Source organism: Danio aesculapii, chromosome 5 (genome assembly GCF_903798145.1).
Source record: "Danio aesculapii chromosome 5, fDanAes4.1, whole genome shotgun sequence".
NCBI lineage: Eukaryota > Metazoa > Chordata > Actinopteri > Cypriniformes > Danionidae > Danio > Danio aesculapii.
The window spans coordinates 58,267,262-58,291,048 of record NC_079439.1 but is presented as its reverse complement, the minus strand read 5'-3'; the positions used below and the strand labels follow the sequence as shown (position 1 = coordinate 58,291,048).

At 35.6% G+C, this 23,787-nt stretch overlaps 1 protein-coding gene across 2 annotated transcripts in view; it reads left to right on the top strand.

The window, feature by feature from the left end:
• The window catches only part of dtx2 (deltex 2, E3 ubiquitin ligase), a 51,891-nt gene that overhangs the window by 3,207 nt on the left and 24,897 nt on the right, over positions 1–23,787 (top strand). Inside the window, exons 2-4 of one of the 2 annotated variants that reach the window (XM_056458537.1) lie at positions 5,833–6,424; positions 14,839–14,897; positions 23,052–23,189. In XM_056458537.1, coding sequence (XP_056314512.1) covers positions 5,833–6,424; positions 14,839–14,897; positions 23,052–23,189 — 789 coding nt within the window. The remainder of the gene's footprint in view (positions 1–5,832; positions 6,425–14,838; positions 14,898–23,051; positions 23,190–23,787) is intronic. The other variant, XM_056458538.1, reaches the window with a different exon arrangement.

Sequence of the window (23,787 nt, the reverse complement as noted above, 5' to 3'; positions counted from 1 at the left end):
TCATATTAGCAGCCAATGACTATCAAAGTACAAGATTGTTCACAGTCAAATAAACAGTGTTAATGGTGTTTTCAAGTCACACTTGCAGGTTATTTCAGACCGAATATTCAAAGTGCCGTGGTAAACAATATAACGTTAGGGAGTGTGTCACAAGTTGTCACTGAATGAATGTGTAAATATAAAACCAAGTTTACCTTAATAACTTACACTTTCACGTTTCATTCTTGGCATTCAGTGTCCGCAGTTTAATTAACCATATGTAACTGTTTTTGTTGAAATCATTACTGCAATCAAAAACGAGTAATGTGTATGATTCAGCATAGCGTGAGCTTAACTGATATAACATGACAGCTGCAGAGTCTAGCATTTCTAATTAAGTCGTCACTTCATTCAGCTCCCTTTTAGCCAAATACGTTTGCAGTTGGCATTAAAGCAGTGTGGTGTACGGTAAAAGTTACGTTTTTGGCTTCCTACCGCACAACACGACATCTTTACTATTGAAGCCTGTGTTTTGTTTTTTTTGCAACCGGGGACCCGTGTGACGTCATGTGTGGTAATTGGTAGGTTTATTAATTGGTCTATAGATCTGTCCTTCACAACACACACAGTGATCTCAGATCAGTTTATCCAGACATTTTAATCTGATTAGCAAACTTGTTTGAAGAACCAAATTAGAGATCAGTTATCAAGATTAAAAGATCCAGGATCTGTCAAATCATCTTCGTTCATTTAAGCGAGGTACGAAGAACGGACCCCAGGTGTTTATAAGCGATTTGTTTTTCGGATGTTTGCTCAATTATTGGCTGACCAGTAGCTTTTGATGTGTAGGGTCATTTTCTGCTCGAGACTAAAAAACTAAATAAAATAGTCGTAAAAAAAAAATTACAAATAGGAATAAATGAATATTTTAGTGATTTTAAAAATTTGACTTTCCAAATCGCAGTAAATCTTGATACTGGTTATTATCCCATGCCTTTGTGCTTTTTGAAGACAAATGCAATTTTCAGTTATACAAAGATTTAACCAACAATTATTTCAGACACTTCTGATGATGAATTACAAAAATTGCATTATTGAATATATGGGAGTTGTGCGATATGCAACTTCTTGAAGACAAATGCAATATTCCATTAAAAAATGATTTAATAAACATATTCGTAATATTTAAGTGAATATGGAAAGCATCGATACGACTTCTGTTTAAAAGAGAAGATGTCGTATGAACATAGATTGGCTAAAACAAGGCTAAATTTGGTCTGTCAGTGAAATTCTAATAGACATCTAAGAATAGGCCAACATTAGACTACACATCAAATACACGGGAATGAATGAATAAACGTGAATCTGTCTAATCTGTATATTCTGACTAATCTAGTATTTTATAATAACATTTTTAGTTTTTGAGTGAACAGTCCCTTAAATCAACATATTTCACTTATGACAAGCATTATTTTGAGCTTTAAAAATAATCTAATAGAGGTCTAATAGAAATCTGAATTTAAATGTCCTATTTGTAAGGAATTCATTATCTTGCATTGATTCGGATGATTTTTTTTTACATTAGTACATCCCCATATATGAATCTTTGAATATTTTTTACATACACAAAACAACATAAATTAAAGCACAGATGAAAACAATAGAACAAAGATAAAAGTTAAATAAACATTGCTTTATGGTTTTGGGAGGAGTCTAATAGGATTGCAGTACAGAAATGTATTAATCAAATTTAAAATAGCACTCTATAGTCTTCGTTATATAAGTAATTATACACAGTTAATCTTTGTTAAAGTGGCAAACTTTATCTTTTCTTGTCTAAATGGTTTAAATTCATCTGAAATTACTTGGCATCCAGTGAAATGACTACTGCAGATTCGCACAATGCAATATCGATATATATAAAATATAATAAAACGATATATTGTATATATATATATATATATATATATATATATATATATATATATATATATATATATATATATATATATATATATATATAAAAACATTATTCAGATGTTCAAACAATCTACTCAAAAATATTGTTAAGATGTGCTATTGATTTTGTGTAAATCATGGTAAAACTGCTTTAAATATGTTTTAAAAACAGTATTAGTCATAAGCTTTTGAATAATACTGAGTTAAATATGATCAGATAAAAAAAACATTTATTAACGTTTATTAAGGTATTATTAAGGTGAGAAGTAAATGCATTTATGTATTTTGTAATATTATTGGTTTTGTTTTCGTCATTGATAATTATGAGCCCTTTTTATTGATTGAACACCAATAATAATTGATCATAACAGAGCAGCAAATAAGCATTAAAAGGCTTTATGAAAGATTATTTGACTACATAACAAAATTATATATAATATATAATTTATTATTATTATTTTTTTAATCAAAACACTTGGTGGGCTGTAGAGACCTCTTTCAAAAGATTAAATTATATTAATATATACATTTTTATTTGTCTTGGACCAATATGTGAATCATTACTGTCTAGTACTGCCACAGCACTTTAAGAGAGTGTTAGGGAAATATGCTTTTTGCTCATTTGGCTTAAATAAATGTGTTGTTAAGGAAGAGTCTGTATAATCCGCAGAGTGAGAGAAGCCCTGTGTGATTCTTGGCTGAAACTGATTACTTCACATTCTCTAAATGTATGGTATTTATGCTTCATCCTTGATAACAGGTCATTAAAGCTGCTGGGAAAAGCAGTGTGGTGCTGCAATACGTCACATAGGCTTTATATGTTCGTATAGATGGATGCAAAATGTAAAAAAAAGATAGCATTCTGTCTGTTAGCTGGAGATTAGACTTGTTTTGGTGGCTGTTTGAATGACTTCTGACACCTGTGGTCTCTATGGAAAAGAACAGGAAAGAGGTGACAAATCTCAGGAAACAAGCCAACAGATTCCGACAGGATGCACAGCATACTCCATTTGTGAAATAACAGCTCTTTCTCTCATTTGTTTTTAGAAAAGAAGCTTGATTTTTTTTAGAAGTTGAAAAATGTGTAAGCTTTTTGGAGTGATGAAGATCTTTAGCTAATTACTGTGATGATGACGTTATCACTTTTTCTTGTTGCGATTATTGCTGAATGGTATACGCTGGTAAAATATCCATAAATGAGCAATTTTCCATATTTTGTGATTATTTATGCTTTTGAATTGTATTATGGGACCTTGACTTTTCTTTCAACAACCTCTTATCCTAAAAAGGTCGAAAAATGATAAAAAAAACCCAAATATTTATTATAGTGTAAAGTGATATATTGTCTGTGTTGGTGTTGTATATTATGGTACAAATACTTTTTAATTAACTACCAGTATTTTTTCTATAATTTACAGGCTTATTTCTCTCTATACTATTTCTAATACATTATATTTTTATGAAAGTCACTTTAATCTGTAGAGTTGAATTTCCAAAGTCAAAAATCGACAGAGCAGAGATCAACATTTCGAAATGGAATTCACAGCTGTAAATAAACAAAAAACACTTGTGAACACAAAATAGAAACTGTTAATTAACAGATATTTTCTACAGTGTATAGTATAGAGCTGCACGATACTGAAAAAAATATGACATCAGCGATTATATATTGCGATATTAATACAATTTCGGTAGATGACTTGAATATCTCTATTTGGAATGAAATCATTAACTTTGATTGGAATAATCATGTAGAGGAGTGAATCAAAGAAATTGCAAGTGTGAATAAAGGATATTGAGCAAAGATAAAAGTTAAATAGTCAGATATTCTAGTAAAGTAATATAATACGATACGATATTATTATGTTTTGCCCCCGATTATGATAGATCCCAATAACAGTGATGTTTCACAAGAAAACCATCCACAATGTATCATGATATTTATAAATGAAGGGGGGGGAAATGCATCAAAAATGTATAAGATATTTTATTAACATCACATGTATTTTGAAGAATTGCAACATTGAGATGTGTTTGATCCGGCACTATGAGAAGCGCCACCTTTAAATAAATATCGATACTTGCCTACATCAATAATGTATCACAATAAACCAGCATCAATATTTTGTCCTGGCCTTATTATTGAATAAGCAAATGTAATGTAAAATAACACTGTGTGTTTTTCATTGCTGATTAACTATAATAAGCCCACCTCCACATTGCAGATGCTGCGATGTGACTATTGCGAATACGCACATTGTGATATCGATGCTGAAATGATATATTGTGCAGCCCTAGTATGGTATTATTACAATATTGACCTAAACTGCAAGAAAGGATACTTTTATATAAAATATTGGTATAATAAGCAAAAAATATAGTCTATTTCTTGTCTATACATGTTCAGTGTAAACAAATGTTTCAACCAAACACAATACAATTTTATTTGTAAATATTAAAGGAGTAAAATCGACGATGAGAAATGCCAGATTAGTAAAGTTACTATGTTAATATCAAAACGAAATTTTATTAGTTACATTTATACTGCAACAAATAATCAAATTATGACTATGATTGTAATGCGTTATTAGGCATTAACTAAGAAATTAACATTATCAACGAGTAATATTAATAATATGTGGTGCTGGGCAAAAATTAATTGTGATTAATCGCATCCAAAATAAAAGTTTGTTTTGACAATATGTATTATTATATAAATGTGTGCATGTACTTTCTGTGTATATTTATTGTGCATACATAAATACACGCATACATGGACATATCTGAGAATGTTTTTTTAATATTTAGATATAAAATGTATATATCTCTGTGATACAAATTATAAATACATTTAAATATCTATGTAACGTAATAGTTTTGTTTCTATTAGGGCTGCAAAATAAATCGTTTCAGCGTCAATATTGCAATGTGCCCATTCGCAATAGTCACATCACAGGATGTGCAATGTTGAGCAGGACTAAAAATATTATCTTATTGTGGAGTAGTTGCAAAGTTTAACCATAAAGGTACCAAAATAATGGTATCAGTTGCATGTGTTTTAAGGCCTGTGACTGTGTACGCATTTTAAGCTGGTTTAAAGTAACTTCAAGAAAAATTAATAAAGTATATATTAAGATTATAAAGTGTTATTTAGTTTACATTTAATTATTGAAATTGTGTACCTGAACACTGTTAGACTCTCAGAAAAACCATAATTAAATTGTAACTAAATTACATTTAAATTGCAGATGCGCTCCACTTCAAAATCATACGGTTTTCATCCGAAATTACCCTAACAATGTTCATTCTTTCCAGGTAGAGCTATTAGTTTCATTTGTTAAGTGTATACTCAACATTGCAATTTGCATCGAGGGAAAATAAAATGCTGCAATGCCTGATTTTTCCAATATTGTGCAGCTCTAGTTTATATGTGTGTATCACATATACATAATAAAAATATGCAATACACACACATATTATGTCTAAACAAACTAATTTTGGATGCACTATCTTTGCCCAGCACTAATAAAAACCTTTGTTTGTAGTTTTCATCGTGAGTTTAACAAGTATTAACTGTTGGAGCCTTATTGCACCTTGTTAAGGTACAAGAGCCCTATAAACCCAATTTTCAATCAATATTTCAACATGTGCTAGGCTAGGTTCACATGTAAAATGTTCTTGTTTTAAATTTTAAGCTAAACAATTAAATCTCCAAACATTTGGGGCTGTTAAGAAACACAGTGTGAATATTCTTTCACATAACAGTTTCAGTAAATCATTATTCACTGTATTTTGAAGTACCTGTGATATCAGTATTGTGTATGTTCATTATCATGATATATTGAATATACTCCTTTGTCTAACTGTGAATTTATTTTGATGTACCCTCTGTAGGAAAGATGCGTGCTGTGCGGAGATCCCTGTTCCCACAGTCCTCTGCTCTGGGCAGTGGCGTTCTTTGGGAGTGGTCTAATGATGAAGGCGGATGGACGGCGTATGAGATAAGAACCTCCATCTTGCTGGAGCACAGTTACCAGGCGGGACAGGCCACCGCTGACTTAAGCCCACACGGCTACAACTACATTGTGGACCTTGGAGCTCTTGAACAAGTCAACAAGGCCACCAGCTATAGAAGACGCGTCCGACGGCAAGGCAGTGTACCGTATCCCCTCGCCTCTGGGTCGGTTATTCACTCGGGCCCGGCTTGTACCTGTCATCAATGTGTGAGCAATAGCAGCACTGCCGGACCCATGTTGAGCCGGTCACGGCATTCCTTCTCTGCGGGACAAGCCATCCGGCCTAGTCTTCAGACCCAGCATGGAAGACTTCCTGTAACCAGCTCCTCATCATCAGCCTACTCTCCCTACCCCAGAAGACCGCTCTCAATGGGAAGCCTGTTATGGAACGGCCCATGGAGCACCCCACCCTCGATGCCTCATCCTACAGGACCGCCACAGAATTTTGCTCACCATTCAAATGGCTTAAGGTAAGACTAGACCTAGTTCAAATGTTACCTCAATCAATATTTTCCACAAGACTGTGTTGTGTTCTGGAGACAGCCTCTTATGGATTTTGTGAATATTAAACTTTTTGACATGTATAGAAATAGCAGGGGCCTGTTTCAGTAAGGAGTAGAGATGCGCGGATCAGCTGAAATGACACCCGAATCCGCGGCTTCATACTAATCATCCACCCCCCACCCGCCCGCACATATTTTTTATCTGATATATGTATCCGCACCCGATCGTCACTTTAATAGTTTAATTTTTTGTTTTAGGCATGAAAGGTCACCGTCAGGGCCGGAGCAAACTGAACTGGCGCTTTAGGCAAAGATGATCATACCGCCCTCATATCGTGTTATCGCGGACGCAGCCCTCTTTATTCTGCCGCCTGGGTCGCCTCTATGGACACGCCAGTGTAACACCTGCACTGTGGATATTAACAGCAGATTCAGTGAGCTTTAATCTGCGCATCTCTGATAGTAAAATAATATGTTAATCGTAAACGTTTTTAAATGAACATTTATTTATAAAAACAAAAGTTTGTCTTTAGACAACATTTTCTTCATTTTTAAATACGAAAAGTAAAAATAAGACATTTTAGCTTTTACAGATACAGGAACAAGATAACAAAAAGGGTTCAGCTTCAGCCTAAACGGCAGCTATGTTGTGTTTACTTGGCCTTTTTCTTCGCACTGTGCAAAAACAGAATAGCATCTACTGTGCCTTGACTCGGGCGATTCCGCCTCGCCTCCAAAACGCAGCCAGCTGCACTGAATGAGCGTTCGCTCGCACCGTGTGTTGAATGAACAAGATTCTCCTCGCAAGGCGCTGTAGTCGTGGAAATAAGCGATCTTGTTTCTCCCAGAAGGATAGCAGATTTTCCTCTGATGACTCCTATAACTGAAACTTTGAACAGTGGGCTACTCTTGCACTTCTTCCATTATTTTGCGCGTCTCATCTTCCCATACTGCAAAGCCCACTCTCTGCTTTTTCGCTGGTCCACTGCCATGTCCAGCTACGTCCACATGCAACCGACCCACAATTAATCAATGTATTTTTTTATTACCCAACCTGTGGATTATCCGCAGAGTCCGCGGATATAACCGCCATCTGCGCATCACTAGTAAGGAGGTTCAACCAACTCGGAGCTTAAACTTGAACTCTGAGTTGACTAACCAAGAGATTAAAAACTCAGAGTTTTCGGTTTCAGAACAGCTGAGTTGGGTCAATCAACTTTGAGTAGACTAATTCAGAGTTAAACGCACACACCGTGACTATTATTACGCATTATTAATGGAGCGCAGATATTATGAGTCAACATGCCAACATCTGAAAAAAAGAGATCAGCATTTCTTTCTCCAGCTGAACTTGATTATATATAGTTATAGCAAATATGACCTTATATTTAAAAAAGCAACACCACCACATCAGTGAAACAGAGATTTTAATGCATAAGTTAACATTAAAAATATTTAAAGTATTTAAATATTTAAGTATAATAAAAAAGATAAGTAATGTGTGACGTTTATTGACTTTTCACTTGAAAAAGTGGGGAATTTATTGTAATTTTAATGTTATTTCAGATGTAATTGCATTAAATTACATACAACAGGCTACTGCATAGTTTTACAACAAAATTGACAAAACAAGAATGCATATAACCTTAGCTTAATGTTCAGTGGAAATGTTTACTTTAAGGTACCTACTTTTACACACAATGATCAGTTTAAGATAAAATGTCTAAAATTGAGTTTTTAATCGATGTAAAAGTGCACTTGTATGTGTTTTTATTGATCAAGTGGTAGAGGTTGATATGGCATTTAGAAGCTAAGCAGTACTAATGTATAGTTTTTAGAACGAGTAATAATCCCATTAATCTAGTTACAGTAAATGTCCCTGTCGAAGGTCTGTGAATTAAAGCTAATTAGTTATTGAAAAAGGACAAGCCTCATATCGTTGTTCTTTGTGTGACTGAAATGTAGGTAATAGCTATGTTTCAATCCAAAAATGTGAATTAAATTTATACGCAAAACTGGAATATCACATAAAAGATGTGCGAATAAAGCAGCGTTTCCATCCAATGAGTCAAAGAGAACAAAATCGTCACTTCCTGCTTAACTGGCGCCAAATATCAACAGTAAAAACAGAATTTACTGAAGTCGGAGAAGCTGCATCAATTTTTTAAAAAATTATAAATTACTTTCACCTCAGAAGACAATGCCGACACGCAATGAAGCCATGAGACGCAGAGCGCAGACGCTCTTGACAGTTCTAGAGGTAAGGAATAATATAATAACGCCAATACTGAAACTGAGTTAAATATTATAATACTGTTAAGGAGTTTCAGAATGACCAAAACAAGATTTCAGTTGTTTTACAGTGTGCTCAGCCAGCTGGTTTGTCCATTCACACACATTTTTATCATTACATGATCTCTTATAACAAAATCACATCACCTTTTTAAAGCACATACTGGAATTTGTTCAGTAAAAGTGTTTGCATTGTAGTTTATGCGCATCTTATTGATTAACAAGTTTATCCTACTTCATTTTGCACATACGGTTTTTATGTGCGTTTTCAAAAGTTATGAGCATCTTGTCGTTTCCATCAACCGATTTTTATTTATTTATTTTATTTTGTTCTTTTTTTTTCTTTCTTTCTTTCTTTATTTTTATGCACATATCCAAAATGCACATAAAAATAGGTAGATGGAAATGTAAGGCTACATCGAGAAATGCATCCCAAAAAGGGGAGGAGACTGACATAATCTCAGAGTTTAGAGAATAAACCCTGCTCCTGACCAGGTTAGGTTCACACAGTAATTTGCCACGGTAACTGACTTTGAGCAAAAGTTACCTCTCTTTCAGAAACAGGCTTGACTTACCCTGCTTTCTCCAGTCTGACACACCTGACATTTTGAAACGTTTCTCTCATTTCAGAGTTAACCTACTCTGAGTTTTCACTTTATCTCCTTTCTTAAACGGGGCCCAGGTTGCCTATGAGATTTCTGTACACTGTAAAAACATTTGTAAACACCTCATAAAGTTTTAAATACATTTTTATTCACATTTTTTAAGTGCCCAATAATATTGTGCATCTTTATTATCATGTTATATAGAATTTTTGAATATGGGCATATGTCTAATTCACACAAAGAGTCATTCTCTTGTGCAGTTTTACATTTGTAAACATACAAAGCAATATAGAGCAATTGCAACGCTCAATGGGATTGCCATTGACTTTGTCAGCACTTCTCCATTTCCTGATTAGGTTTATAGCCCGATCTACCCCATTTTCTACAGTAAAAATGAACATCGGCATGGAATTCACACCTGAAACATTTTGTTGGTGGAGATTTACCATCAATAGTTTATTTCCTAAAGCAAAGAGACTTACTTTAATCATATTCTCCAAGGATTTTGCACAATCCTGAATTGGAAGTCAAACTCCCGAGAGGAGTTTAAAAATACTCAACCAGCTTTTGGCTTTAATTAGGAAGCAAGACGTTTGACCTGCAGAGTTTCAGATGACACCAAAGGTCAAAAGTTTTTATTACGTCAGCTCCTGTGCTCTTCTCCTTCCTGTCATTGTGTCTAATCTTTTTGTAGTCAAAGGCTACATGTGTGTTTAGCCCTTGTGAACCGCTTTTGAAGGTTACATCATGCATTTGATTTTGCAATTTGATATGGACAAATCCACAAAGCTATCATTGTACCACTGGAAAAACCACTGGGTGCTTCATAATGTAATTATTTTATACGTTAATAAAATGAAGGCAATTATAAACGTGCATTAGCAAAAAATATAAGCTTCACAATTTAATTCACAGTCTTGATTTATTCATAGTCTTATTCATACTCGTAGTCTGGTCTGATAGTAATTTAAAGAGCAGAAAAAGATCATCCCCTCCTTTTGTCCTGATTCTATAATTGGCTGTTCCTCTGTGTAATGGTGTCATATCCTCCACCCCATGTGGATCCAGATCTCCCTTACTCTGCTGTCTGAAAGGGGAAGACCCAGATTTAAGTTATTGTTCTCTTCTAGTAAACTAGGTTGAAAGGGGAACCAGGAAATGACTATTTTTAGACCTGTCTCAGTCAGCTTACACTTGCATCCGTCACTTAGCTTCTCAGTATGATGATCATGTGGGCAGAGTACACCTTCTGGGGTTATTATCTGATCATGATGACTCTCAAGTGAACTTAGTCTTTGCTGAAATCAAAACCGAAATTAAAATCTACTCCTGAAAAGTGAACCCAGTTCAAAGATCACCACTTGGATGGAGCTTAAAGTTTTTGTTTTGCTAGCGCATTTGTTATTCTTTAGAGGCTGCTTGCATCAGGAGGGTGTATGTTAAAATGTAGCCTAGATGTGAGGTAAAGAATCGCTGAGTTACAACTTACACACTACTAAATATTTTTGTGTTGCACCACTGAACTTCAGCTGCATCCTAAATGCCACACTAGACACTATGCTCTTATCCACTATGTACAGGGTGGGCCATTTATATGGATACACCTTAATAAAATGGGAATAGTTGGTGATATTAACGTCCTGTTTGTGGCACATTAGTATATGTGAGGGGGCAAACTTTTCAAGATGGGTGGTGAACATGGTGGCCATTTTGAAGTCAGCCATCTTAGATCCAACATTTTTTTCAATAGGTAGAGGGTCATTTGCCACATCTAACTTATTGGGAATTTCACAAGATAAACAATGGTGTGCTTGGGTTTTAACGTAACTTTGTTCTTTCATGAGTTATTTACAAGTTTCTGACCACTTATAAAATGTGTTCAATGTGCTGCCCATTGTGTTGGATTGTCAATGCAACCCTCTTCTCCCACTCAAGCAAGAACTTACGGACAGCTGGTGCAACTCTACCCAGGAAAGCAATTAATATGTGCAAGTTAATCTGCTGGAAAACAAATTGTTTCAAAGTCTGACCATTTGCAAAGTGGCCATCTTTTACTGTTGATGTCAGTTTGACTGCCTCATCCACAATACATTTAACCACGCTCCTCTTACCGCTAGTTTGTTATGAGTGAATGATGTGCAGAAAGAAAGCCCCGCCCCTCTATATTCCATTTCAGTTGGAAGTACAGCAACATCATTAATTCATTCATTCGTTCATTCATTTTCTTTTCGACTTAGTCCCTTTATTATTCTGGGGTCGCCACAGCGGAATGAATCACCAATTTATCCAGCACATGTTTTTTACATGACGGATGCCCTTTCAGTCACAACCCAACACTGGGAAACACCTATACACTTGTGCATTCACACACATATACTACGGCCAATTTAGCTTATTCAATTCACCTAAACCACATGTCTTTGGACTTGTGGGGGAAACGAGAGCACTCGGAGGAAACCCACACCAACACAGGCAGAATATACAAACTCCACACAAAAATCCCAGCTGACTCAGCGACCTTCTTACTGTGAGGCGATTGTGCTACCCACTGCGCCACTGTGATGCCCCAGTACAGCAACATACATTAAATGAAAGTCTCAGCAATTTCAGGTTCAAATCCAGTGCAAAAGTCATTCACATTGTAGTTGCTGTTTTTCTGTTGAACATACAATAAAAAGATAGTTTTATATAATATATATTTTTTCCTACCATGAAAGCCAAATGCTACAGGTTACCATAATTTTATAGATATCTTCTTTTGTGTTCAAGAGAGGAAAGAACCACTTTAGTTGAAGGTGAGAAAAATGGTGAGAACTCAGGGTACAGGGATTTAAATTAAACTCCTAAACTTGAGTTTAAATTTGGCTGTGAAATGCATCCCACACACTTTGCTCTGGCTAGTTTCACACAATGTGGAATGCTGAAAATATTCTGGCATTGAGCCTCATCGCACCCAGCAATGTCATGAGATTCTCAGATCACTGTGGGAATGTCCTGCGGCCTGTAATTGCTTCAAATCCGAGCTTCACTTCTGAGATAACGCCGTGAATGTAGCTTTTATCTTATCTAAAACTATGTTAAAGTGATAGTCCACCCAAAAATTTAAATCCTGTCATCATTTAATCACCTTTTACAATATTTTGGAAAATGCCGGTTTCTGGCACCTATTGACTTCCATAGTAATAAAAGTTGTTACTCTCGAAGCCGATTGGTCCCTGCAACACGTTTTTTTCAAAAGATCTTCTTTTTTGTTGAACAAAACAGAAGAAAAAAGCTCACAAAGGTTTAAAAGAGTAATGAAAATGTTTGGGTAAGCGATCCCTTAAAGTGAAGATTAGATGCTCATGTTAAATCAGCTTGAAATAAGGATTTACTTCAACTGTTTTTATTTCAGTATATTTTATAGTTTAGTATTTTTTATAAAGTAATTTTATATTTCAACTACATTGACTGGGATGTTTTTGTTTAGTACATTCAAATAGAAACGAATTACTTTTTAAAGCACTTTTCTATTTGTTGTTATTGTAATGGATCAAATGTATAGTTTAACTAAGTACTAACTTTAACTTATGCTTAACTTCATTAATTAATTTTCCTTTGGCTTAGTCTCTTTATTCATCAGGGGTCACCACAGTGGAATGAACCTCCAACTTATCCAGCATATCTTTAACACAGCGGATGCCATTCCAGCTGCAACCTAGTACTGGAAAACATCCATACACTTTCATTCACATACACACTATGGCCAATGTAGTTTATTCAATTTATCTATAGCGCATGTGTTTGGACTGTGGGGGAAACCGGAGCACCCAGAGGAAACCCACGCAAACACGGGGAGAACATGCAAAGTCCACACAGAAATTTCAGCCGGGACTCGTACCAGTGACCTTCTTGCTGTGAGGCGACAATGCTAACCACTGAGTCACGGTTATTTGTTGGGTTTCAAACTCTTGACAGTTTTCCCAGTTTTGGCCAGCATGCGAACATCCTCCCTAGCCTGTGTTCTGTCAGCTTGGAAAATGTCTTCATGTCAGATTTTAAGTGCATGTGGCCAAAATGAGTATTTTTCAATAGAGGTGGAAGAAAAATATAAAAAATTCTGTCTATTTCTTGACCTAATATTTATTAAAGATGTGTTCTCATCTTGTGTAGATATAGAACGAGTGGTAGAGTCATAGAATCTTCAAACTTGAGAACGAGTCTGTAAATGTATCTCACATTTTTAAATATTCTGGGGTTTTTAAAGTGTTGAAAAATCCCAGTGTTTAAGCAAAAGTGTTTGGTAAAGGGGTGTTTTCAGCTTTAATCAGGCGGGACGGTCTGTTTGCGACAAGTGAACATTTTAAGTTTACTTGCTTTATTCGTGCGTCAAATTAGCTTCATCCACGCATCACAATATATGTGGATTCGCATCATGGGTGGGGCTTCTGTCTGCCCTGTTACTTTAGCTTTGTTGCTAAATGGCTAACCTGGAGATAGTAGCTGTGGTTTGTGTGCTTTAGGAAGGCTGAAAAACATCTTCGATTCGTTCGACGCCGTGGCTGAGTCCACTAGATCCTTTCAGAGGTGCACCCAGCTATGCGAGTTCATCAACTCCACCAGAAGCTATACCTAGATGATAGGCGCATTCAGCGGTGCTTCAGCCTGAGCCTAGTCCAGTTTGATAAACTGTTGTCCGGTCTCGGCAAGAGGATTTCCCCTCGGGACTACGTCATAATCACTCCCCTACAAGAGCAAGCTCCTGATTGGTTAACGTGGCACGAATGAAGTTCAGGTTTTCCAACTCGAGCGATTCACGCATCAAACACGCAAAATGCTCAACTCGCACCGCTTTATTCACGCAAAACGCATCATTTGTGCCGCCTCATTCACACGAACTGCGCCACAGGATATCTATTCACGTCTTTGCATTGACTCAACATGTAAATCACTCGCATTTGACGCTTCATCCACGTCTGATGTGAACGCAGCATTACAATGCATTCTATGACACCATTAAAAGAGTTTTGTTTATTTATTTCAATTGTAATTTATTTCTGCGATAGCTATAGTCATAGTCAAATTAATCAAGCTGCCTGATAACGTACTGAAGATCTAAAGTGTGAAATATAAAGTTTGTAAGAACGTCCTTTAGTTGAGAAAGAAATCCTGCAACAATATTCATTGTCACTTGGTTCATCCTTGCTAAATAAAAGTAACAATATCTTTGAAAGAAAACAAAATCTAAACCTCTGAAACTGAGCTGTTCATATAAAAGACATCGAACGGTAGGTATGAATTACACCACACCTTGAGAAAGCATGGGGATTTCCTTGTAAACTATCTTGCTTTCATTTTGTCTTTACTAGGTCATGGGCAACAATCTCAACCAATCTGATCGCTCTCTTTTGTTTAGAAAAAAATAGAACGGGACACTCCTGTTGTAATGTGAGAATAGGTCAAATTCTTGTACGCATTAAAGTGTGTATGTTTTTGTCTCCACAGCATCCCCACCATCCCTCTTCACATGAACGGATCCAGCAGTGTCAACTCGGCACTGGCAGGTACAACGCTCACCCGTCACACATGCCAAACACACCAAAGAAAATCCTTATAGTGATGCACTGGGCTCTCCTCTTCCACTTCCTCCTCTTCATCCCAGAAACTGTTTCTTGGGAGTGTCAGTTTGAACCACAAGCGTCTCCCAGAGCAGTGGTAGTCAGTCATGTTAGCTTTTTGAGTGAACTCGACACTAGTGTATTCACGCCCACAGACTTGCGGTATGTTGATATTTTTGTCTTATGTCGGCTACTTGTCACGAATCGGTTTATGACATTAGCAGCTTCATTGAGTCACCCGTGTGTGAGTTTTTTGAGTTTGGTGTGTCTCTCAAGAGCTTGCCTTTCAACAAGTTTCAGGCTAATGGTGCGTGTCTGGGGATGTTGGATATCTGTTGTTCTTGAAGCTGACAGCTGTGGCATGAAGACGAACGAGGCATTTAGGGAACAGAGAGACAGGTCTGGAGAGAAGTGACATTTCTAATTTAGTTTTCAGTAGGCTGGGTTTTTGGTGGGTCTTGAATTAAGTGGTACGTGCATACTTGAATTAACTTTAAGTATATTTAGGGCTATATTTAAGATTTGTGTGTAAAATTGATGTCAAATCGCATTGTAAGATAAACTTGGATAAATTGATATTAGGGGTGTAACAGATCACGGTTGATCTCTGATTTGTATAGATCACAACCGACAGTTCAGAACACACGTGACTCGCAGATTAATACAATTTTTTTTTTTACCTTTAGATCAATCCTAAATTTGTAATAATCGCCTCTTACGTCATTCAAATCACATGTATGAAAGTATTTCGGCTTTCCTGTAAAATATAATGATGGAAGAAGTTGTGGTTGGTTATTCATTATGTGGTGGGTTTCTTAGGTTATTAAAGGTGTTTTCTGTCACTACTTGTTTAGCCTGAATTAATGCATTCAGTGTAAGCTGCACGATTAATCATTAAAAGATCAGGATCTCAACACCCACGCAACATAAATTATAAATGAGGGTGATTTGCATATGTTTATTAATCCTTCCAATCGCTGCATTTAAATCTGTGTTTGAAAAACACTAAAATCAAGAGATACCGTCTTTAGTCTTTTAAGTTACAGTCAAATAACACAGAAGTACTTTCATAACAGTTTATAGTTTAGATAAAACCACTGATGTTTATGGTAAAGATTAAAATCACCGTCAAATGTGTTTAACTTGATGCCCAAAAATTACAATTGTAGGCAACAATTACGTTATTTAACCAATAGGTGGCGACAACCAGCCATCAAAAAAAATGCCACTGATCAATTGTTCGAAAATGATCATCTAGCAATGAAACATGACGATTTATGAGTGAATAACTGAATCATTTATTAATAAATGAGACTAAAAATTAATATGGGTTGTACAAATTATAATGTTAGTTTTCTAAATTTAGCGTTATCAGCAACAGTAGTAATAACAGTGTATTTTTCACAGTACTGAATTGTTCACTGTTTATTTCAGCTGATTATTTCCTCATTTTATTTTAATAAAATTACAGGTTCTGAGTTCTGTTTGTTAAAACCAAAAGTTTCCTGCAGTGCTGTTTCTGTAATAAATGGAAAGCAAATGACATTTGTCTCCTCCCTTTTTGGCTGACCCAAAAAATGGTCCAATCCGTGACTAAAAAAACAGTGTGATCCAAACCGTGAGATTTGTGATCAGTTACACCACTATCAGTCATACAATGTCAAAACTAGTGACAAAAGAATAGGAAACTGTAGTGTAAGATTACTGTAATGGTACTATAAACAATAGCTGTGTCTCAAATGGCACACTATGCACTATGTACTTATGCACTTACTCAACAGCATAGTATATGTATGTAGTGTCGTCCCAAATGAAGCACTAATATTTTTTTTTACTAAGCAGAAATTTAAACCGTTTCCCTGATGACGTTTGACGGTTGGCAAATCGGTGAAATAAATGACCAAACTATCAAATAATACCTGCCATGAGTATAAGCACATTCACCATCAGGAGGCGCTATAATCACTCTCGTAGGAGAATTTTGCTTTCACAATCCAAAATAAATAAAGTAATCCAACGTGTGTGCCCGATAGCTCCGCCCCTTCCGCTACGTGAGCAAACCTGCAGTTGTTGAGTGCGTGAAGTGTCCATCATTACACTCTTCATTTTACCGGCTTAATGAGTGCATCATCTGGGTAATTAAAGTGCACATATTATTTTTAGAGTTTTCAGTGTGAACGCACTACTTACACAATTTATACTACAAAATGGCGTAGAATAGTGCATAAGTATGCGATTTGGGACGCAGCTAATGTGAAAACTCTATATTTTTAACGTGAATGAATCCAGTTGGTTTAAATCTCAAATATTTTAACTGAATATTGTATATTTCACAGCCAACCATACTTCTAACATGAACACATTTATGGTGATTATAAGCAAGTTAAATTAATCTAATTTTAGATGCAAAATAAAATAAATAAATGCATGTAAAGTTTCCATGCATTGGCACTACGCAGTTGAACGATAAACTTATTGAGATGGATATTTGTCAGTTATATGTAGTGTAAATGGAATATGAATAATTTTATTTAACATGAATAAATCTAGTTCAGAATCATGGTTAACAGTGTAGCCTCACAGCAAGAAGGTCGCTGGTTCGAGTTTCTGTGTGGAGTTTGAATGTTCTCCCCGTGTTGGCGTGGGTTTCTACTGGGTGCTCAGGTTTCCCCCAGAGTCCAAAGACATGCGCTATAGGTGAATTGGGTAAACAAAATTTGCCGTAGTGTATGAATGTGACAGTGTATGGTGTTTCCCTGTGCTGGGTTGCAGTTGGAAGGGCATCAGCTTCGTAAAACCTATGCTAGAATAGTTGTCTGTTCATTCCCCTGATAAACAAGGGACTAAGCTGAAGGAATATGAATGAATGAATGAATGAATGAATCCAGTTTGTTTAAATCACAAGTTTATTAACTGAATGTTGAAAATTCCACAGCCAACCATACTTCTAACATGTCTACACATTTTAATGAAATGCATTCAATAGTTTTAACAGTGAACACATTAATGGCAATTCTAAGCTAGTTGAAGGAATTAATTTTGAAAGTGATTACTCAAATGGAATTACATTTTAATGTTTGACTGACAAATATGCATTCAGTTAAGATTGTGAAATTGTTAAACCTGTGTATTCCAAATAGATGAAACATTATATACAACTCTAATTAATCTTTAATTAATTCTAATTAATGAAATGGTTTACCCAAATTGACAGGTCGTTGTTAATTGTCTAAGTCTTCCTGATGATGATTTTTATTTCTCCAGTAAAATATTGCAGTGGATTTTAGCTGAACCTTTGGTTTTGGTGATTTATAAAAGTCAGGTCCGCAGCTACCGGCACTTAGTTAATAATAAAAGCACACACACACAGACAAAACAAAATTAGTAATCCTAATGATACACTGAGGTCTAATAAGGCGAAACAATGAGTCTGCGCATGGAAATCAATGTTTTGTACATACAACGGTATTACCTCCACAGCCTCCACGAACAGTCGTGACATGGTTATGCTGATGATACACTGGGAAACATTTAGAGCAAGGTTGTCTGACAACTTTGGGAAGTTAAGCCATTACAGGTCAACTAATTTGGGCAATTGGTCCCACTTTATATTAAGTGGCCTTAACTAATATGTACCTACACTGAAATTAATCATTTGTTGCAATGTACTTATGCTGCAAATATATGTTTTTACATTGTACTTATGCTTGATTAAATACCTGAATGTAATTACATCTGTTAACTACATCTTTAATTACACTCTTAGCCGTCCCTTACACCTTAACCCACTCATAAACCTACTCACACCAAACCTATCCTTAACCCTACCCGTATCCTACCTCAAGAGCACTAAAAATGATCCGCAATACATTATGAACACAGTAAGTACATTATATTTATATTTTAAAATAAGTACATAGTAGTTAAAGACACTTTATAATAAAGTGAGACCAAGCAACTGGATCCAGATAGTGTTCTGTTGCCCATTCTCAATAGGAAAGTAGCCATGCAAAATCACTATGCAATACTGCTTTACAGCATTGCTCAATAATGTTGCCAAATGTATCATCAGCATCAGTTTATTGATCTATATACCACAATCCATATTTATTTGATATATATTGTATACAGTTGAAGTCAAAATTAGTATCTTTTTCAACATTTTCCAAATTATGTTTAAAAAATTTTTCACAGTACAGTGTTTCCTCTAGGGTTTTTCCAGCTGTGGTGGCGGGCCTTTTTTACACAGATCTACCAACTACCTGTGGCGTTATTTCAATGACAAATGTCGTGAGCGCAGTTTTAGCAGTCGAGATCACATTTGTATAATAGCCTACAAGCATGCGGATCTCTTTGCTTGTGCGCCGATTTTTTTCTGCTTGTGCACAAAACTTCTTGCCTCCCCCTCAAATATAAGCCGCTTTAAGAGTGCGAGATCTTCTTGTGCGCTCTCAAATAAACGCTGCTGAGGTGCAATTTAGTGCGTTTATGAGCATGTCTCCAGCATTTATTAGATTTGCTAGTAATATTTATGAATGCCTCTGGTATTAATTCATCCTGAAATAAAGTAAAACATTGTGTTTGCTGGCCTCACGCATCACGCACCTGTCACAATCAGTCAGTCAGTCAGTCAGTCAACACTTAACTTTAAAGGGTTAAACAAATGACGCACAGCACTACTACGGTTACAGAAAAGTTCGCGCTGTTATAATTTACTTACCTTTTAATACGTTTTGGTGCGATTATCACCCGCTATAAAAAAATAGAATGTTTTGAATGAGAAGCTGTAATGTAGCCGTGGCCGGATGAATCTTGGCGTGGCCCCCCGCCATGGAAGAATGAATGTAGCGGAAACCATGCAGTATTTCCTATATTTTTTCTTCTGGAGAAAGTCTTATTTGTTTTACTTCGACTAGAATGAAAGCAGTTAATTTTTTAAAACCATTTTAAGGTTAATATTATTAGCCCCTTTAAGCAATGTTTTTTTTTTTCAATAGTCTACAAAAGAAACCATCGTTATACAATAACTTGCCTAAATACCCTAACTTGACTAATTAAGCCTTTAAATGTCTCTTTAAGCTGAATACTAGTACCTTAAAAAAAATATCTAGTCAAATATTATTTACTGTCATCATGGTAAAGATAAAATAAATCAGTTTTTAGGAACGAGTAATTAAAAATATCATGTTTAGAAATATGTTGAAAAAATCTCTCCGTTAAACAAATTGGGTTAAAAAAAAAAATATACAGGGGGGCTAATAATTCAGGAGGGCTAATAATTCTGACTTCAACTATATATCAAGTAAATATATATTACGTAATGCTTGTCAGTCACAGTGAAACACAAACTATACTTCACTTGTCTGTGTTCCGCTCCATCTCGCGGACGTTTCATGGGGCATAATTGTCATCATCTGGCGATGTTTTGTGAGATTTGTGTGTCTGCATCGACTTGTGCATGAACAACAGCACACGCGTTCAGTTAAAACGTTTACACCTGGTGTTAACAACAGGCTCAGGTGATGCAGACACAAATGTTGAGTTGGTTGATCTGATCACAAATGGTCAGCTGAGATGCATTACTGTCTTCCGACTTTTTTTTTAGTCTAGATTGCTTTCTTGCAAGCGCTTAGAGTGACACATGAGTACTTTTAAAGGGTTCGTTCACTCAAAAATGACAATTCTGTAATTTATTACTCATTACTCATGATGTTCCAAACTCATAAGACCTTTGTTAATTTTTGCAGCACAAATTAGGATTTAAGATGAAATTTGAGAGCTCTCTTGCCCGCCAAGGTCCAGATAAGAAACCAAAAACATTGTTAAAACATTCCATGTGATTTCAGTGGTACAAATGTAATTACTTCTATTTAAATTATTTACCACAGTTGAAGTCAGAATTGTTAGCCCCTCTGAATTATTAGCCCCCTGTTTATTTACTTTCCCAATTTCTGTTTAATGGAAAGAAGATTTTTTTTCAACACATTTCTAAACATACGTAATAGTTTAATAAAGCATTTCGGATAACTGATTTATTTTATCTTTGCCATGTTGACAGTAAATAATATTTTACTAGATATTTTTTAAGACATTTCAATACAGCTTAAAGTGGCATTTAAAAGCTTAACTAGGTTAAGGTTAACTAGGCAAGTTAGGGTAATTAGGCAAGTTATTGTAGAACAATAAGAATAATTTTAACCTTCAAATGGGTTTTAAAAAAATAAAAACTGCTTTTATTTTAGCCGAAATAAAACAAATAAGACTTTCTCCAGAAGAAAAAAATAAAAGTGGGGCTAATAATTCTGACTTCAACTGTATGTCTTCTGCTTCAGATTAGAATGCACATTTACTATGGCCAATACGACTACTTCGTGTTGCGCTTCTGACTCAAATGAGAATACATTATACTGTCCATCATAAACGTGCACCCTGACCTGATGCAGAAGAGAAGAACAATCATATTTACAGTTTTTTTCGACACAAAAAAAGTGTTCTTGGAGCTTTGTATGATTACAGTTGAACTACTGAAGTCACTGTTTTGATTGTTTTGATAGTGTTTTTTTTTTTTTTTTTTAAATATTTCCCAAATGATGTTTAACAGAGCAAGGAATTTTTCACAGTATGTCTGATAATATTTTTTTCTCTGGGGAAAGTCTTATTTGTTTTATTTAGGCTAAAATAAAAGCAGTTTTTCATTTTTTAAAAGCCATTTTAAGGTCAAAATTATTAGACCCTTTAAGCAAAAATTTTTTTTTGATAGTCTACAGAACAAACCATCGTTATACAATAACTTGCCTAATTATCCTAACCTGCCTAGTTAACTTAATTAACCTAGTTAAGCCTTTAAATGTCACTTTAACCTGTATAGAAGCATCTTTAAAAATATCTAGTCAAATATTATTTACTGTCATCATGACCAAGATAAAATAAATCAGTTATTAGAAATGAGTTATTAAAACTATTATGTTTAGTAATGTGTTAAAAAAATCTTCTCTCTGTTAAACAGAAATTGGGGAAAAATAAACAGGTGGATGAATAATTCAGGGAGGCTAATAATTCTGACTTCAACTGTAGGTGATGTATGTGTACTTGAAAGATAATGCAAGTACGCTCTTCCAAAGAACACAAAATATTTATTCTTAAGAATATTTCAGTTAATTATAGTCATTTTAGCAATTTAATAATTAGGCAATCGAATAGTAATATAACAACATATATATCCTAAACAAAAAATATTAATAAATGTTAACCAAAAAAGTGCAAGGTAAAAAGTAACAGAGGCTGTGATATCTGCTACCTTACTTATTTTCAGCTGTCAGGCACCCACAATGACAAGTACTACGGTCATTTATAGGAAATATTTTTAACCATACTAACACGGACACCTTTAATAGAAATCAAGAGGTTCACAATCAGCTAAAATATTGATAGTATCGTTTTTATGTATGGGTTTTTTATATTACATCACCAAAATGATTGACGTCATGTCCAATAAGTCGATATATTATTGATATCGATTATTGTGACAGGTCTATTTAGGAGATTGGAACAACATGAGAGTGGGAAATTAAGAATTTTACAGAACTTACATTTTTCGGGTGAACTAACCCTTTAATAGTATGAACCTGGCTTACGAATGTGTGGGAAAGCAAATATAAAGGATGAGGATGGCAACTACAATTTTGATTGTAGCTGATGTTGGTCAGAAGGTGGAGATTAGGTGATCTTTTGTGGCTGTTTGAATGTATTCAACAGCCACATGAGCATTTGACTACATAAGTAATCCAATTGAATCTTCTAACGACTACCTCTGAAAGTGGACAAGCTCAGTTTTAGATCTTGATTACAGCCGTTTCTACCGCTTGTGGTCAGATTGACTAAAACGTAATGTCAGCTGGTACTGTAGTCAGCATCTGTAGATGGAAGTGTTTTGCCACTGATACTGTTTCCTCTGAGTAGCTCCTTCAACTTTTTCTTGGCCTCATCAGAGCATGCTCCACTTGTGGTTGGCCTCTCCACTCTTGGCTCATTACTCTTCCTTTCCTTCACTCCTCCTCCTCCTCCTCCTCCTCCTGCATGTCTCCACAATGGCCTCTCCAGGCATGGCTTCCATTTTGATGTCAGCCGCAGGACTGGGAGTTCGCCTCATGACCGCCCCCTTCTCCCAGCGTGACTCCAGCATGCCCACCAAAGGCCAAGCCAGCTCCGTTAAGAGGGCAAAGAGACAGTCCAGGACAGGTAGTTAAGCACCGCCAAACAGCTCGACCGCCCGACCGAACCTGCCTTCCGCTGGTCTGCAGCTGCTGTCCTTTTTTATTTCATTGCTGTTTTCCTCTCCATTCTACTTTCAGTTTATGTTTCCCCAATGGGTTTAGTGCTGTAGGTTTCTTCTGACATCCCGAAATGTTTGTTTTGCTGTTTTTTTCCCGCTTGCTTCAGTTACCATGTTTTCACCCATTTCACGTTTATGCCCTCATGGTCACGCTGTCTTGCTTCCATCCTCCCGATCACATAATGAATGCACTATTGATGGTATTTTACTTGACACCTGCCTGCTCACCTGCGGGACACCGCTGACTGATTTCTTTTGTGGAATAACAATCCTTCCCTGGTCTGTTTTATATATTTTTTTCTTTCTCTAACCCTACATAACCTGTGTTGTTGTTTTTAATGCCATTTACTTTAACTTCTTAATACAGAAGATGGATATTAGGTTCAGACTGACACTCACAAGTGATTTCTTTTTATTTTTTGTTCTTTACTATCGGCGTACTAAAAGATTCTAAACATATTTTCCGTATTGGACTGTTGCCATGTTGTCTGATAACTTAAAAAC